Raw genomic sequence first — 18,503 nt, 5'->3', positions numbered from 1 at the left:
GCGGACCCGGGAGGAGGCTAGAGCACCGCCGCGAGCGCCCCTGGGGCGCTGGGCCCACAGGCTGCGCCCGGCTCGAGTACTGGCGACTGGGCCAAGAAACTTTGACCTTTCTCGCCCGCCCTGGCTGCCTCTGTCCGCCCCTCTGCCTACGGCGCTCCCGCCCAGGCCCGGGCCCGACCCCTGCGGGGCTCCGCGCTTGACCCACTTAGCTCCTGCGGCCCGGACGTTCCAGGCCGACCTAGACCTAGTCGCCGCGCCCCTGTCCTGATGCCGGGCGCCGCCGCCTGCTGGGCCCGGACGCATCGCTTCCTCTGACCTCGGGCTTCCCACGAGCTCCGCCGCCCGGGACAGGCTGGGCCGGGGATCGAAATGCCATCTCCCCTGTCCCAGGTTTCCCTCCTATGACCTCCAGCCTCCCCCAGGGAGCCCGGGGAGGTGTCCGAATGCGCACTGGGGGCTGGGTTAGGGTGCGGCTCGGACCCTGCCTGTACTGACCCCGGCTCCCGCGCCGACCGGAGTTCGCCGGAGGCCAGAGGGCGGAGGAGGGCGGAGGGGGGCGGCGCGGCCGCTTCAGGGCGCATCACACCCCCAGGCAGATGTTTATTATAAAAACTACAGAGACCTTCATCAACCGAGAGACCCGCAAGACCTGCGCGCTGAATACAGCCAAGTCCCGTTCAATCGTCTTTGAAAGTTAAAAGAAAGATATAAACCTACCGCAACGTCTAGGCTGCGGAACAGCTTTGAACTCGAGCTCAGACCCGGAAAAGGCCAGGCGGGGACGGCGGGGAATACTGCTGCAGGATGCGGGGCTTTGTCGGGGGTCTCTACGGGCCCTCCAGCCCGGGGGCGGGGGCACAGAAGACTTCCGGGACACCCTCAGTCTTCGCGGAGTGTCCCCGCATCCCGAGAGCCTGAGCGGGAAGGGAAGGTCCTGTCTCAGCCCTGGCCAGGGACGGATCCCCACGGTCTCTACCCGCCCCCCACCCCCACCCCCACCCCCACCCCCAAAACAGGCAGGCAGCACCTTTGGGCTTTAACTGGTGGGATTTTATTTTCCAGAAGAAAAGGGCCAAGAGATAGGGAGAGAAAGAGCTCCTCGGTATTCTGAGGACAGTTAAGACTGGGTTTTTCCTAAACACCGTCCTGGCTTACACCTTCTCAAATTAACCAATGAAGAAGCTGCTTCAGCCAAAGCGCTAAACAAGAGAGGTAGGGGGTCCAACCTCCACCATGCCCCCCACCCCCACCCCGCGGCTCTTCGCCCGCTCCCAAGCCAGCACCTGTCCGGCTCCAGAGAGAGTCAGCGACCTGGGACCGACTGTGGATGATGCCATACCAAACCCAGGAAGATTTCGCACCGAGTGATCCCTCTTTCTGTCCTCCCAAAATGTCCCCAAATAAACTTCAAGGGTGAAAGTATAGCAAAATGAAGAACGAGAGTCCGTTTGAGGGAAAGAGGTTATTCTATCCTATGTTACTTTACTTATTATCTGTTTCTTTATCGGTTTGGTAAAATCGGTTTCTATCCTAGGTGGATAAAAAGGCGGGGACGGTGGAAGACGCACTCAGCGTTAGCGAGAGCCACAGTCACAGTCACCCTTATTACTGCCCCTTGAATGGGGTACGTAAGAGCAGAGCCACGGGATTTTCCAAGTTGGCATATTAGAGAGATAGGTAGAAGGTACACATTCACCAAAAAGGAAGAGGGAAAGACTATCCCGGATATTTTAATAGTAACAGGAACAAAGATGACGCGAACCCCATCAAATGAAACAATACTATTTTCATTCAATTGATCGCAAAGTGTCTTCAATTAATAACTTGGCACTTATTTAAAAGGTTTAACAGAGTTGAAGCCGAAACATTTTGTACTGACAACACGTCATGAGATAACATCTTTTGTTTAAAATAACTTAATACACTAGAAAAAATATGGCAAATATAAATAATTTTGTTTTCATGGAGAACAAATAGTTACAAAGCTCAACCACATACCAAAGTTCAGTTAGAAGAGCTTTTCCTCTTTCTTGTAAATTAGAAGGAAAAAAAAAAAAAAACTAAGGAGGCTTGATAGCGAATTGGGATACAGATTGCTTAGTCCAGGGTATCCCAGTTTAAATAGCTACATGAATTGAAACAGCCAAAAAAAGATTACTTGAAAAGATACACCTTTGTGAGATAAAATGCAAATGTTGAAAGTCAACCATCAATTCACACATTATAGCCAAAATAAAACTTTGTTCGTGTATATCAACATATTTTATACAAACCTAGTGCCTGTATCTAGCTGGGTGTCGTTTAAGGTGAATTTGACGGGATAGAGAGGGGGAAATAAAGCACAGTCCTCAAATAGGACTTGAGGAAACCAGCAAGAGGGAATACAAGAAAAGGGGAGTGGCGGGAATTAACATTGCACGCCTACTAAGTGTCAAGCACCATGCGAGGCGCTGTACCTCCATTATTTCATTTGGTTGTCTTTTCTTTTTCCTTTCCCCATATTTTCTGCCTGCCTCTGTCTTCTTGGGACAGAGTGTAAATGTTTTCCCTTTCCGACTTTTTTCTTTACCCAGCATTAGAGACAGGGCAAAACATATATGGGGATATATATCAATTTCCAGACGCTTTTGGTATTGTTTTTCACACTGAAGATGAAAATGTAGTGAGTACACGTGATTAAAGTGGGAAGGGGAGAGACACCATCAATGGAATACAAATAACATGCAAACCAGAATTTAGTGTCAGCAGTCCGGACAGTTCTGCCATAATAATTTCTCAGAGAAATTGTCTGTGGCATATTTTTTTGTATTAATATTCTTTTTTCTCTCCTTGTTTTTACACTGTCTTCCCTCTTCTTGCTCTTCCAATACAGGTGGGTTTAAACTCAAAGCATCTGATTCAACGTAAAAGGAGGCCCGCCTCTCTTATCAAATTTCTCATATTAACGTGAACTTCGCAGAAAAAAGGTCAGTTTCAAAACCTGTGAACTTCCCAGCTGCGCACTTTTTTCATCTTAGTTTTTTAAATAAGTATACCTCTTCCTTCTGTTTTGCCTTCTTAGCCCATTAAAAAAAAACATACATTTAAGTTGGGAACCTCCCCCCCACCCCACCCCCATTCTCTCGAGATGCGTCCGGGTTATTTTTCCATTTTTTTAAATGTATAAAATACTTTAATAACTCCTTGTCGCTCTCCGATTTCAGCTTCTGCCAAATAGCAATAAGAAATAAGTTCCCTTTCTCTTTTTCTCTCTGGTTTGTCTTTTCTATGTTTTAAAATGTTTTTGCTCATTTTTTATTGTTAACAAGATTTTATTTCTATGCAAGAGTCCACCGTCGCAGCCTTCTCGTGAATCACACTCCTCGGTTCCAGCACTCCCTTGTCCAGTCTCTCTCCAGATTTCCCCAAACCCGCTCCTACGAAACCGAATTCTAGGGCCTTGGATAGGAAAGCGGGCAGGAGCCACCGAGCTGGTGCGCCTCGTGGGATCCCGGGTCCCGCGTGGAGTCCGGCCCTCCAAGTCCGGATGCGAACGAAATGGGATAAGGAGCGGAAAGAGGGCAGGCTCCGGAGGTCGGAAGAGGGTAGCGGAGAAGCAGCGGGGCGCAGAGAGCGTACAGGCTGAGCGCCGCGCTGGAGGCGCGACTTTGGCGCTGGCGTTGGTGTCACAGACCCAGGGCGGCCGCGTGCTTTTTGGCTTTCAGTCTGAGATCGGCGATGCTGGAATTCTTGCTGGTGGTCTTAGCGGCGGCGGCAGCTGCCACAACCGAGGCGGCGGAGGCTGAGTCCGCGGCCAGCGTAGCAAGCGGCAGTCCGAAGGGCGGCGCTGGGAACATCATATATGGCGCGTGCGCGGCCAGGTGTGGGTGCAGGTGGTGGTGCGCGTGCGCCACAGCGCTGTCCAGCTGCAGCTGCGCCTGAACCTGAAAGGACAAGGGCGTCACGTTGCAATGACTATCCTAGGGTGACAACAGAATAGAAACAGAGCATTAACGGCGTCCAGCTTGGCTAGGGGAAGATTGGGTCGGGATAGGGGATGGGGAGGGGGCGTTTGGCTGCACATCTTGTTCCGAGAGTGACCTTCTCAGCCTGTTGCTGAATCTGGAGTGTCACACTGGATACTCCAGTGCTCCCTGGACCCACTCAGTCTGGATCCCCCGGGACCCCCGTATGCAGGAATGTGGCTGCTCCCTCGGGAGCCGGGCTGAAATGGTATGTTGGAAAGATTGGGGGTGAGGGCCATTACCCTCAACTTCTGCTGCTACTCTACACCTCTTACCCCAACCCTAAAGCACCGAAGTACAAGCAAACTACAAAACTTTTTCATGTCACTTAGGGAAGTCATTGCATCTTCACAATTGGCACAACTGTGAGTCAGTACTTCTAAACTTCACTGACACAGAATTAACCGGGGATCTTGCTAAAATGCAGATTATGATTCATAAGGTCCAGGTTGGAGCCTGAGATTCTGAATTTCTAACAATCTCCCAGATGGTGCTGCTGCTGGCCCAAGATCACTTTCTGAGCATAAGAATCACCTTTTAAGGCCCCCCCCCATCCCTCTTTCTCCAGTCACTCTCTTGTTTCAAAAGCCCAGCATCAGGATGCCAGAGTCCCTGTGGCACCATGAGAGCTAAGATCTCCCTAACATTAACTCTCAATACAAGGGCACACCCAGGTGTCTCCCCAGTCCAGGGTTCTGGCGACTGAGAGCTAATTCATGACATCATAGTCATGCCAAGCAGGGGGCCTGGCTGGCTGAGGATGGGGTAGGTCAGTTGCTGGCTGGGAAAGGATTTTGCCCCTTAGGCTTGAGGAGCAGAGAGTTCAGAGCACTGAGATTTCCTAGGATTAAATCATTGCTGCAGGCTGCTCTTTTAAAATGTTCTCTTAAAGGATTCTTTATGGTTAAGAAAGGGATTGCAGAGGCAGGGTGGCTTTAGGAAGACCAAGACTTCCCTCTCTACCAGAGGTAAAGCTTTGTTTTCAGAGATAGCTCTTTAAAAAACAAGTCTGAGTTAGGAGTACTTGTATTTATTTTTCTTCTGTTGGAGACATTTAATGTGACTAAGCGGTAGAAAATACCTAGGAAAATATTTAGAGGGTTGTCTTAGAAATACCTTAGGACTAACCTCTGTATTGGATTTGACAAAATCTTAATCTAAAGGCTTTTCCTTCCTTACCCCAAGTGCAATCTTTAGTACATTTTTAAAGAACCAGTTACTGCCCTGAGGCCCCTGGAGGTTCCCATGAGGACAGCAGGGACTAAGCATTCAGGCTTTTGACACTGTATAGGTTTTTAAAGGGGAGTGGGTCCACTATATCATCTCAAAATCGATTCTCCAACTGCACAGACACAGACATCTGGGCTCAGAGACAGGAATGTTCAACAGTTCAAGCAAACATGTTTTTACATTTAAAAACAACTTGAAACTAGGCTGTGCTTACCTGCTGAAATGGCATCCTTAAAGCACCTACATTGACATAGGGTGCGACTCTACAAGCTTCAAACTGGCTGGCGGCCCCTATGAGGACACCTGTAAAGAATAGGAAAACAAAACATAATAATCTAAGGTTAACATTTCTAGCATTGTTTTCCAGGGTTCCAAATGGCACAAGATAGGACTAATTTCTTTGGAATTGGACTGTTGTCTTTCTAAACTGCTGGCATAATTAGAATAAATGTAATTGACTCCCAGAGTTTAGGACTCTCATTAACTGCCTTTGGAGAAGATTCTTAAATCAAGGACCACTGTCATCTCTGAGATATTTTTTTTCTGTCTTTGTAATAACAATTTTCTCCACCTCTCTTTTTACTTAAAATATAAAATATTCCTTGTATGAGAAGCATACCTTTATGGAGTTGATTTTCTTGTTTTCTACATTTAGCTCTTCGATTTTGAAACCAAACCTACAAGTTAGAGAGGAAAAATATAAAACCTAGACGATACGACTCAAAATTTTTTTTTTTTTTAAATTATGAGAGTACAAAGAGAAAAGAATAGTGTTTTAGGCAAGGATTGGGAGACATAGCAAGCAATCTTTGAATTATACAAAACAGCCTCAATTTCCAAAGTTAAAAATGTAAATGAACAATAAAAATAGAAAGATAAATTTCATAGACTTTTCCAGATAAATTGTTTCTTGAGAGATTACTATTAGTCCTGGTTTTATCTTTTCACATAACAGAGTCCCCAAGCCCTAAAACTCTCCCTGGTACCTGATACCAACATCATAATGGATTTAGATGTTTGCCCAGTTAAGACCTGAGAAGAATGTGCTCACTAATAGCCTGTAATATTAATTAGCTTCATCTTAAAGAAAAACCAAACACCAAAGCAAATAATGACTTTTGGAGGGGGGAGAGTTTTAAGGGTGGGGGAAAGGTAATTAGTGTCATAAAAGCCTCACTACAAAGAAGTTTAGAATTTCTCTGTTCCTCTGTGCAGCAGAGTGTAACACAGTAGCAGAATAATTGTCTGCTATTATCATGATAATCTAATTTGCTTCTATAGAAAAATCCACTGCTTGCAGCTAGGATAGTAGGGAAACATCTAGAAAATAGCTCTAAACTTAAATAAATGTATGAAAAAAGCAAAGAACAACAATAAAGTTCACTTCTTAAGAGAAAAAAGGAAGAACATACTGAAAAAGGGGAGAGATGTATCAATCAAGTCACTCCTAGATACTATCTTTTCCTGGATGTTACCTTCTTAAATAAACTTGCCACCTTTTACAGACAATATGACAGGTTTTTAAAAATTAAAATAAAGCTTGTTTTTATACTCCAGTTTGAATGATACGGCATATTGATTGATTCACAAATTAATGTTTTTAAAAACCCATGAAAGTAAATATTGCTTCAGAGCTTTTACTGGTATGTTTTTGAAGTCAAGTGTCATAGTCAATGTAAATCTTCAAAAATTCCCCTGCTATTTACTATAATAGAAGGGTGGATTTCATGCCAGGGTGGCATCCTTTGTGTAATTCACATGGCCTGAGGCTTCTTGCCTCTTTTTTCCCCTAGAAGAGTTGAAATTGAGATACTAATAATCATACTGTAATAATTATCATCATGTTTTTAAAGGGTTGCTGAGCCTCTAGAGATCTCAGTGCACAGAGCAAAGCAAGAGAGGCTTAAAAAGGAAGGCTCTGCTGACGCTGTGATGACCAAGGCAGCCTATTATTACTTTTCCCCTTCAACGTGACTGCTCTGGTTTTTTCCTGATCCTATTACAAGATTGGGGAAGCCCCATAAGAATTATGCATAGTTCGCTACAGATGGTGGTCTCTGCGCCCAGAGACCCGGGGAGTATCTGTTACAGTGATACTTTGTAACAGCTGCAGATGTTCGGCCTAAAACTGCTCCATGTGTTCAAACAAATAATGACCATCATTTTCTCCTACTTTATATGAGCGGAAATACAGTCTGAAACATTTAAATTTTTTTCCCCACAAAGCTAGAAGGATATATATGTATGCATATAATTTCCCCCTTTGCCCACTTTTGCTATTACATTCACCTCCACAATCAATAAAGAAAATCTCCACTCCTAACTTCACAGGCTCTTGCTGGGGGTCAGGCTTTGGAAACACCAGTATTAAGATATGTGCATTGTTTTAAAATTGAGTTTCTGTAGGTTCATTCAGGTTCCTTTCCTTGGTTAAGCGAACAAAAAGTGGCCAAAATGCGTTTATTTCTCTGCTGTTTCACACGTAGTTTCAGATCAACCGCTAACAGCAGACTGTAAATTTAGCACTTAACAGTTGCTAATTTTCTTTATAGTCTGTAGTTCTATAAACCTAATTGGCATATCCGCTTGGCAAACCTAGACCCCGGAGCAGACCTTGAACGAAACCCAATCAGGCGAGCAAAATACTCGTTGTAACTTTTAAAGCATCCAGAGATAAAACGTTTTCTGTGGGATATTTTTTTAAGCCTTATAAAAGTAGGCCCATTAGGATTAAACCACATTAAAGCCAGCGCGAGGCGAGGGGGGAGGGGTTTATAGAAACTCTGGGAGCAAGCCCAGCACAGCTTTCTTCTGCTGGGAACATATGTTGGGATGGGAAAGGGTGGGGGGGTGGCGCTTAGGACCAAGATTTACTTTGGAAAATAAGATCTCTAATAAAGGTATCCTTTCCTTCTCATCTTACACCAGACACTTGAACCCGCACCCTCAGCGTGTTATCCCCAAGGAACCTCTCCAACCCCAGGCGTATTCTCTCTCTGCTCCCTGGGCCCCAGACCTCTCAGCTGGGTACCTGCACTCGGGCCTCCGACAGCCCCAGCCGCTGGCTCAGTTCCTCGCGCATGAAGGCATCCGGATAGTGGGTCTCGTCAAAAAGCCTCTCCAGCTCGTTGAGTTGTTCCAGGGTGAAATTGGTCCGACTTCGCCTCTGTTTGATTTTGGTCTGGCCTTCGTCCTCCATCCCTTTCGCATCCTCTTTGCGATCCTTCAGCTCCGGGGACACTGAAGGAAGCACCACGGACGGGGCCACACGTGCGTCCACGCACACACACCAACACGCGCGCGCGCACACACACACATACATACACACGGATAAAAACAGCACAGCAAATCCTGTTACCAAATTTATCTCAAGAATAGAAAATTCTTCTTTCCCCCTTCCAGAATCTTGGTCCAAGTCCTCACACAGCCTAGAGGAAAAAGATTCTGGATTCGCGCAAAGGTCAAGTCTGGGTGGCCGCCCGGGCGCAAGATGGGCATTCACCCACCCACCTCCTCCGCAACTGCGGCCTCAGCTCACCATCTCACTATCCCACGGTCCCCTGCCCTCCCCAGCACACACTAAATGCTTTCCAGTCACCCTCTCTCGCACTCACTCTGTCCCAAGCACTCACAAATATCAAAAGCGCCGCGCCGGGCCTCTCACCGAGCGCGGTCTGGGCAGAAGGGCGCGGCAAGGCCACCCACAGGCCTCTCACACCGGCCATTCCCAGAGGGCTGGCCTGTTCTCAGGCCAGCTCTCACCGCCGCTGGCTCTCTGCGTCCAGCAAACTTGCTGGTCTAATTTAGGAACAATTGGACCGAAGGGTAGCAGCGGGAGAACAAGACCCGGGTGCTGTGCGGCGCAGGGAGCCGCATCCCCAGGCGCTCCGAGTTGCTCCAGGGCGCGAGCCAAACCCTGGGGACGGCCTCGTGGGCAGCCAGGTAGTCCCCATCCCCCCTGCCGGACCAGGGTCGCAGGAACACGGGCGCCCACGCCATGTTGGCGGCCTGAAGCGTTCGTCGCCCACACCGGGCCAGAAGGCAAGAGGCGGAAAACCAGCCTCGGGTGACGCGTGAAACCGACCGCCGTCTCTGTTCTCTCCTCCCTTGTCCATGGAAACGCAGACCCGACCCTAAACGCTTAACCCACAGAAATCAACAGGTTCAAGCGGAACATTCGCGATCCTCCGTTTCTATTGGTTGCTCAAAGCCTTTTCATGCATCCAACAGCTAGGATGTTTAATAAAATATGCATTTTTCTGTTCTGGGTTTGCACACATCCGTTGCTACTTTCCTGTCCTCTTCCCTTTAAAAACAGGAGCTCTGCTACTGTGAGTATACACAGCAACCCGAGGGGTGTATGAGTGTGTGTACATATGTATTGTGTGTGTGTGTGTGTGTGTGTGTGTATAGCCAAAGGGGACTATCAACGTAAGGTTCCCCTGGAACATTTATCCTCTGCGCCTAAGTCGGAGACTCGGGTTTTTAAGGTGTCAAAACTGAGTTTGGATAGTCGAGGCTGTTCGCAGTTCTTCCCAGCGCAGGATACCAATCAGCATGGGTGTTAAAAATCATTTCCTGGGAAAAGCTGGTCTGCAGAGAAATTAATACCTGCCCAGAGCTTGAAAATCAACAATTGCAGGAACTGCGCGCGCCCGCGTTCAGACCCTAACTTAGCTGTCAGGCGCGCTGGCGAACCCAGGGCCTGAAGCTGTGGGCTCACGGGGGAGAAGGCTGCACTGAGCCCCCTGACAGCCCATCGCTTTCCAAATTTAGGAGGACCTGGTGTTAGGGCTGAGAATGAAGAGTTGCTAGATCTCAGGCCAGCCAGGCATTCTAGCTACGGTGATCTTAAATGTTGCCCGCATTTCTAGTTCTCCGAGTTCGTTTTGTGGACATTTTGTCCTTTCTTCAGAAAGGAAGTGGATTACATTATAATAAACATTAGGGGCCAATTTAATAGGAAAATATTTCCACTGATATTGTAGTGAAATTGAAATATGAAAACACACCCTTCAGATTCTGCCAAAGGGGTGAGAAGGCTTTGTCTATTACTAGTCATTCACACAGTGGATGCCCCTCAAAGTTTTGAGGCTTCAAAGAGAAACATGCCCAAATATCAAGTTGATTAATAGACTTAATATAACCTCTATTTCGTTCCCAAATTTCCACTTAATGGTCTAAACAGGAACAGACCGTGTTATAAACAACTTAATTGCTTGCTTAAATATGTGATTCTACGCATGCCACATATTTTCTTAATTGGAAAAATATGGCAGTACACCAGTTACTGCAGGCACCAAGTGCCAAATTAATTTTATTGTTGAACTCTTTTGAATTGGTACAGGACGCTCTACTATTTAGGTAAAACCGTTTCCTAACTCCTTGCTGCATCAAAGGATTTTTCTTCTACAAAACCAGAGGACTGGATGATTTCAAACAGTAAATACCGAAAAACAACCCACCAAAAAGAAACCTAAACGCCTTGCCAGGGAGAAGCAGCGTAGCCTGGACCTTAGCTTGCCTTGAATTCGTTCTGCCTTCATAGCTCAAAGAGAATGGGAAGTTTTGGCCCCTAAGAACCAAAGACTCCGGGTCTTTGTGGAGTTTAAGGGATCTTGGTGGTCCCAAACCCTGGGGCGACCTGAGGGTGAAGCTTTTCTCTCTCCCTCTCTCCCCTTCTCTCTCAGGCCTAGGGAAAAAGCTCCGGCAAACTCGGTGCTAGACGCTAGCCTTAATCAGCCGCCTGGTCCAGCACCCTCTCCTGTAGCCCGCTCCGCGAACTTCCACGTCCGCCTGCGGGCCATCCCGGCTGCCGACCCACGATCCGGCTGGTGAAAAATGCATTTCGGTGGAATGGGAGCATCTGGGAAGGGCGCGCACAAACCCCACACGCTTTCATCCCACCTCCCCACCACACACATACTAGGACCCCACCCACGACCATGCACACCGCCGGTCACCTACCCCTCTACTATCACTCCAGCTTCCAAAGCTGGGGTCTAGGGCCCTTTCTGCGTCCCGCCCCTCCTCCCCGCTGGGCCTCAGGGTCCTCTCCCGCCCGAGAGGAGTCAGGAAGGCGGGAAGGGGAACCGCGGCCGGGGGTCAGGCCGTTACCCTCCGTAAGCCGCGGGCTGCCGGGCTCCCTGCTTCTCTCGGCAGCGCCCATGTCCAGCTCCCGGACGGGAGAGCGCCCTCCTCCAGCTCCTCCGCCTGCTCCTCCTCCTCCTGCACCTCCTCCGCCTCCTCCGCCTCCGCCTCCTCCTCCTCCGCCGCCGCCTCCGCCGGCCGCCCGGACTGCCGGGCTGCTGCGGTCGTCGTGGCCCGACTCCGCGCAGCCGGTGGGCTCCTTGGCCCCGCGCAGCGGCCCGCTCTCCAGCACCTCCCGGTACGTGATCGCCTCCTTCTTCTCCTTCACTTTCTGGTCAAAAGACTTGGAGACGAACGCCGTAAGTTCTTCCATCGCCGCCGCCGCCCGTCAGCCCCGCGCTCAACCTCTCCCAGCCGAGCCCTGCTCTTTTTTTCCTTCTTCTTTTTTTACTGCTCCAGCCCCCCCAATAATAACACATCAATGGGACAGGAGGTGGGGGAGGAGAGGAAGGAAGAGGAAGAAGAAAAAGAGGAGAAGAAAGAAGAAAGGAGAAGTAGAAGGAGAAAAAAGAAGTAAGAAGAGGAGGAGGAGGAGGAAGAGGAGGAGGGGGAGGAGGAGGAAGAGGAGGAGAAGGAGGAGAAGAGGAGGGGCGGGAGCCGCCGGAGGGAAATGGGAACTGATGCTTCCCTGCCGGAGCGCGCTTGTTCAATGTTAAGATCTTTGACAATTCTTCCTGCGGAGAGTTCAGATCTGATAGCGACGCTGCGCTTGAAGTCTCACTATTTATACTTCCTAAAGGCGGCCCCTTGTTCTGAGTAAATTACCTCCCCTTGCAACTCGGAGTGAGCCCCCTTCCCGGGTAGCAGCAGTTGCGCCACTACCTGGGGGTTGTGTGTGTGTGTGGGGGGGGAGAGAGAGAGAGAGAGAGAGAGAGAGATTGAGAGAGAGAGATTGAGATTGATTGAGGCTGGAGTCCCGGCGGGCTGAGGCTGGAATGGGAGGGCAGCGCAGGGGGACCAGAGGGGGCGGGGAGAGAAGGCCGGTCCCTGGCCGTTTGGGTTTTCAGATAGCCTCAGTCGCCTGTGCTCTTGGTCATTAATCCAGGATTGACAAGAATCCCTAATTAATTTAATTAGGCGTGGATTTTGCGCTGGTGTCACGACTTAGTTAAACACTGGGGAGCTGGATGGACTCCGCGGGGTGGGACCAAAAGGAAACTGACAAGTGCGCAGCTCCTGGAGTCCAGTCGCGTATCCAGACACTGCATCTGACCCTATAGCTTTGCCCCGCGTCAGGGTGCCGCGCAATTGTTGGATTTCGCGTTGCTACCACTGGTCCCTGCCCGGCATCAGCCCCACAGCAGTTAACAGACCCCGCACTCCACTCCCGCATCCTGACCCCGCATCCCAATCCTGCATCTCCGCCCCTTCTCCCCTGCATCCCCTGCTCTCTCCCCCAACTCGGCCCCCGCCGTAGTAGCTCCTCCATCCGGCATCATCGTGGCTTCACATCCCGGTTCAGAGTCAGGGTTCTCTGCAGCTTCTACGGCTCCCGGAGCTCCTTTTAGGAGCTTCCCGGCCCGCAGCCAGGATAAGCCCAGGTCTTCACCAAGCTCCTCGCCCCAGTCCGTATAATTCACTCCACTATTCGCATCTTGGAGTTCAAGCCGACTCCTCTATAAGCAGACCCCGCTGGAAGGGGCCAGTCGATTTAACACGTTTCCCGAGCAGCTGTCCCCTGACAGATCTCATTTTAAAGTGTTTCCTTAGCGCCTGGTCTAGGGCAGCTCCACTTCGCTTCCTCTCTGAGGTCTCAGGACTCTCACCCTTCTTCCATGAAACTCCCTGAACCCGGACCCCTCTACGATCAACCACAGGAGCTTTTCTTTAGCATCCTGAGAAACATCCTAGTTGATTTCTTAATTTTGAAAAACAAGAGATTATCCCTCTTCGAATTTGAAAAAAAATCGACGTTAAGTTTGTGTCCTATCTAATTTTATTTATTGTGGCTGTTCAAAGGGACGCTCGTGAGGAGTAAAAAGACTTTCTCTCTCTCTCTCTCTCCCCCCTCCCTCCCCCCACACTCACACACACAATTTAAAATTCTATTTCTGGACTATTTTAATCGAATGGATTGTTATATGGAAAGAACCCTTATATTCCTGAGTCATTAGTCTGTATTGTGCAGGACCGGGCTTGTTGTGAGAAGTGTGGCTATGCAAATATTTACTCATAAAAGAATACTTAAATACGGGAAGTTATATTTACTTGAGTGTATAAAGAGATATACCTCTTTAAGTGTGGATTTAGGAACATTTTTGAGCGCTCTGAATATTAACGCAGGCTTGCGGAATGTTAAAGGTAACTTGTTCATTACCCTGGATCTAACACTCTTAGTAAAAATAAAAGCAATTACAGAACATTAATATGTAGAATCTTTTACTCATTGGTTAAGGCATCAAAACAAAGTTAGATAATTTAAGAAGTTCCATCAAAATAACCCGAAACACTTGTAAAAAGAGAACACAGTAGTAACTTGATATATTAGTGGTTTCTCAAATATATGTAAATAGAGGCTGTATATAACTTTCTATTATACTACAGTACACCTCAGATTAAAATGTTCACATTTAGTGAATTTAAGGATGGAAATTATGCTTTTTAGAAATGTTGCTTTGCCTTTTGTTCTCTTGTACTCTGAAGTTATCTTCTTAAAGTTATCTTCATAAAACATTTCATTTTTTTCTACATTTAGGAGAGCTGAGATCTTTAAGTTTTCAATAGCAGTAGATTATAGGTATTAATGAATTATATGAGTACTTGCTTTGGTTTTATTACACCACAAAAGAGACTCAAATACTCAAACTTTCTGAAGTTATGTGAAGTTAGAAACAAACATGATTTCACTATATGTAACCACTGTAATTCTGATGTTATCAAAGGGGAATAATCATAAAACTTTAGTCCTTTATGAAAATCTGTTTTCAAGATTATTTAGCAGAATGAATGGATATGGTGCTCAAAGAGCTCTCAAACTGAGGTGTTAAATACACATTCACAAACAACCTCAAAATAACCACTATTAGAAATCTGATAAAGGATCAGGAATCCCATCAGCAGTTTCTTTGCTCTTTCAAGTACATGACTTTTAGGTATGAACTCATATTTAATCTGAAGAGCTTGGGGGAAAAATAACCACTTTAAAGATAATCAGGGAAGTCTCAGGCACAGTTGTTGTGTAACTAGAACCAATAAGTTTTCTCATGATCTCAGCTTATTAGCTCACTGTATATTTAGGTATAGAAGTGTTGCTATCAGATGGAACTATGAGAAATCCTTAGTGTCTGACCATGGATTCCCACTTGCCTAAGTTTAATTTTAAAAATCTAAGGTTTTAAAATCATGTACTAGTAAATGCTCACAAAGTTCTAACAATGTTGTTTCACTAAACAGCAAATATTTTCCAGAAACAAGACATTTCAAAATACAGTTTTGGTAAAAAGCATTGAGGGTAAAGCTCAGCTGACAGCCTGAGAACAGAGTCCAATAAAATTCCATACCCCAAGGATTCCCCCAGCTCTTGAATTGTTTAAAATTGATTTGTTTAAAATAAACATGTAGTGTTGTAGTTAAGTTTTAAAAAGGTCTCTCAAAACTGTCTAGTTAAGGTATTATTTAGGAAAAATATATTGTGGAGGTGATTTTCACCATGTAAAATGTCTGCAGAAAACTGTAGTTTTGTTATCTAGCAGTTGTGAATGAGTTGGTTCTCAGTCACCCATGCCAACCCCAACAGTTTATTTACCTCCTTAGCTTTGCTTACTTATAGTAAATAAGGAAAAAATTATTCTTATGCAAGAAAAAATAAGTAATGCACTACGAGTTACAGAAAATGCAGAATCTCTTTAATTTCTATTAATTGAAATAAAAAACTCTATAAGTTTGATTTCTCTTTCATAAGAAACCTATCCCCGTCTTGGCAGCTTTCTCCTATTCCTCCCCCAACCAGTTAATTTAATCTGAGAAACTAATTTGTACCCAACCTGAGTGCCTTTCACCTTCAGGGCAGAAGAAACACCGAATTTTAATGCATTTTTGCAAATAAATCATTACAATTTAATCACACACGACTCTATACAGACGCAATCCCATGATTTATTATTGTTGGGCGAGTTTCCCCCTCCTCCAGCATGAGCTAACCAATTTTGTTATGTGTGGGTGTCTTAAACATAACTTCCTACAAGGCAGATTTGTTTGCTGATCATATGTGACGATAACGAAGATTACTAAGGGAATAACATCCTCCAGTCCCACCTTTATTGCTTTTCGGGAACAAGAAAATCAAATTAAACAAGCACGCAAAACAAACGCCAAACAAAAAATTGGCAGCGTGACAATCTACTCCCTCGGCATTCCAATCGCCTGGCAGCCTCCATCGATGCACTCGATAGCTCGGCTGCCGCTGCCTGGCACTGGAACCAGGAAGGCGCTGAGCTTAAACTGTAGCAAGTTCGGTGGACACTGGCGGCGCGCTGATCTGAAGAAGCATTTTGAGATTTTCGGCGCTAGCACGTCATCTGGAGGTGTAAGCCCGAAGGTCCGGACCTAGGTGATTCCCGCGTCCAGGGCCTGGGGGGCGGCATTCGTGGCTGCGGGGCTCCGAGGCCCTGCTCGGGCGTGAGGCTGCGTAGGGCCTGGCATAGTCTGTGTCAGGGAGTCGGCAGACGGGTGGGCGGTGGCCCTGCTGCGTGCGGAGCGGCACTTTGCGCATGCGCCCCGCATCTGGCGGTTCTGGACTCTCTGGGTCAAGGCCGAGGGTTGTAGGATGGTGGGCGGCCGCAGGCCTCAAGCTTGGCCCCCTGTTTTGAGGTGGTATGTTAGAGTTAGGCGATTCCTCACCCCGTCCCCAGTCCCTTGTAGTCCATCACAGCTTTTGGGTTTCTTGGCTCATCTGACAATATAAGCCTGGCGCTTCCCCACTAGCTTTAGATAGGGTGGAGCAAGAGGGAGGCTGCATCCCGGTGCGCTCTGCCCTGCTCTCTCTGCTTTTTCTATCTAAAGATCCACCGCGCCTTCTGGCTCCGCCCGACCCTTCTTTTCCCGGTTCACACTGAGAGGAGAGACAGTACGTGGTGAAATAGACATTCCCGTCTTGAAATATAATTATATTCGCCTTAAATATCCTATACATTCCCTTGAATTCTGGACTCATGGCCATGTGACCAATAGCATATGGCTGTTTACTTTTGTGAGAGGTTATAAGGCAGCATAACGCGTATTGCTTGACGTTATGATAATCTTATTAAATCTCTCTTAGAGTTTGTTTTTAAATGCACAGTGGAAACCACCCCCCCATTTTTTTTTCCTGGATTTTCAGAATTAGCAGTAACCCAATTGTGTTTCAGCTAACTAGGTAGTATGTAGTTAAATAAATTCAAATGTTTTGTCACAAAAAAGTATTCGAATTGTCATCTTTGAACCTAAATGTACAAACTCTAAGTAAAGGAGATATGCAGAGCTCTCAGGTTTAAGGATTGGAGAAGATGTGACAGGTGCAACCTTGTGGGGAAACCAGATATTCTTTGAGGGCTTCTCTAGTCTTAAGAGTCTATGCGGATTCACTTGCTTTGCAGGTAAAGAAGATTTCTTGCTAAGTGATAGCACTTTATTTCTGTATTTTGTTCAATAAGAGGGCTAAAAATGTCTGAAACTGAAAAAGACAAAGGCAGATGGCACCTTTCTATTAATAGGCCCTACAAACTCAGCCAGTCTCAGCACACAGAGTTGTGTTTGCTATGAATTGGAAAACTTCTGTAATGGAGTTGTTACATAGGTGTATTTTCTGCTTCATTTCAAACTATTGGGGAGAAATTCCTGATTGACAATGTTTTTTTAAAAAAGATGTACTAGCCTACAAATTTTTTGTTGTGATGGGAGGAGTGTTTTGACAGAAACACTGTTTGTTTGTGTTTGACAGTTCTTCATCTCTTTTGAGTGTGCTTGTTATGCTCAAATTTTACTTTTGTTCTTTTATTGTTTTTGCATAGTTCTGTACTTGTTTGTGGATTTCTTCATATGATAAATAGTGTTCACCCCGTTTTTTACTTTATCTCCTTGAGTTGGATTTCCCATTGAAATAACTGTTGTTTTTACTGTTTTTTGGGGCCTTGTATCCAGCATCAAAAAGATTATAGTTTGGTATACCAATGAATGAGTAGTGGACAGGTAATTATAAACTGTTATGTCCTCTGGGAACCTTTGTTCTCTCAAACTGATTGCTTCTTTTCTGAAAATGATAATATCTGCTTCTTGTATCTTATTAATGACTGGACAAAGGAAATACTTGTGTATGCTTATGAGTTCTCCTTTCTTGAATGACCATATCTTGGCTTCACATTGTCAATCAGCTACCTGAGCTTTACAATAAGATGTTTTTGTAAATTAATGTTCTACTGTATTAATTACCTACCATGGCATCATTTCTGTAGTGGGAGCAGTTGGGTAAGATTTGCAACCATTAGGCTACAACCAGGAATAACTAGAGGGAGAACAAAAAACCAAGTGGTGTAGTTCTTTCCCGGTGTTGTCTCTTCCACTTACAGATGGATTGAAAATTGTTAGCTTGTGGGACTCCTAAAAGTCTGTGCTGAGGCCAGGCACAGTGGCTCATGCCTGTGATCCCAGCATTTCGGGAGATTGAGATGGGATGATTGCTTGAGGCTAGGAGTTCAAGACCATCCTTAGCAACATAGCAATACCCTGTCTCTAAAAAAATAATTAGTGGGGCATGGTGGCGTGCACCTGTAGTGCCAGCTACTCAGGAGGCTGAGGCAAGAGGATCACACCCAGGAGTTTGAGCTTGAATTTTATCATTGGCAACAAATACTATCAGTTTTTCTTTGAAGTGAAAAGCTCCCTTTATTGAATTTTGAGGAAAGATCTGCCAAATACTTATGCCTGCATAATCATATTTTGTCAGTTCTTTAAAGTAAAAATAGTGTTTTGTAATAAAAGCCGCTATTTTAACTTGCAATTCAGTTGCACAAATGCTTTTTCTTGAGATAACTGTTATTCTTTGATATATGGCAGAAGTTATGTATATTTCCCCTTTAATAATATAGCATACTATAAAGAAGGGTTGAAATGTAATAAAATTAATGTGTTTTTTTTTTTTTTTTG

General features: G+C 46.2%; 2 protein-coding genes across 4 annotated transcripts in view; one reads left to right on the top strand and one right to left on the bottom strand.

Moving 5' to 3' along the window:
- Positions 1-3,665: 3,665 nt before the first annotated feature.
- Positions 3,666-11,697, bottom strand: SHOX2 (SHOX homeobox 2). 3 transcript variants are annotated; one of them, XM_069473039.1, is made up of 6 exons: positions 11,352-11,697; positions 10,700-10,774; positions 8,266-8,474; positions 5,854-5,911; positions 5,449-5,537; positions 3,666-3,959 (listed from the first exon to the last, which is right to left on the bottom strand). In XM_069473039.1, exons 1-6 carry the CDS (start codon positions 11,695-11,697, stop codon positions 3,666-3,668), a joined length of 1,071 nt encoding a protein of 356 aa, XP_069329140.1. The 3 variants fall into 3 exon arrangements, with proteins under 3 accessions (XP_069329140.1, XP_069329141.1, XP_069329143.1); XM_069473040.1 differs by lacking the exon at positions 10,700-10,774; XM_069473042.1 differs by lacking the exon at positions 10,700-10,774 and having other exon boundaries at positions 3,666-3,923.
- A 4,065-nt stretch (positions 11,698-15,762) lies between these two features.
- Positions 15,763-18,503, top strand: part of RSRC1 (arginine and serine rich coiled-coil 1) — a 401,178-nt gene continuing 398,437 nt past the window's right edge. The window contains exon 1 of the mRNA XM_069472003.1: positions 15,763-15,921. Within this exon, the coding sequence (XP_069328104.1) occupies positions 15,763-15,921 (159 nt within the window). The remainder of the gene's footprint in view (positions 15,922-18,503) is intronic.

This window comes from Eulemur rufifrons, chromosome 7, assembly GCF_041146395.1.
Source record: "Eulemur rufifrons isolate Redbay chromosome 7, OSU_ERuf_1, whole genome shotgun sequence".
Taxonomy (NCBI): domain Eukaryota; kingdom Metazoa; phylum Chordata; class Mammalia; order Primates; family Lemuridae; genus Eulemur; species Eulemur rufifrons.
This window is presented reverse-complemented; position numbering and strand designations above follow the sequence as displayed.

Coding starts and splice junctions, on each gene's coding strand:
- SHOX2 (XM_069473039.1), bottom strand. CDS start 11,697: ATGGAAGAACTTACGGCGTTCGTCTCCAAGTCTTTTGACCAGAAAGTG. Junction 8,475..10,699: donor GGCGTTTAGGTTTCTTTTTG/GTGGGTTGTTTT, acceptor TGCTTCCTTCAG/TGTCCCCGGAGCTGAAGGAT. Junction 5,912..8,265: donor TGTCGGAGGCCCGAGTGCAG/GTACCCAGCTGA, acceptor TCTAACTTGTAG/GTTTGGTTTCAAAATCGAAG.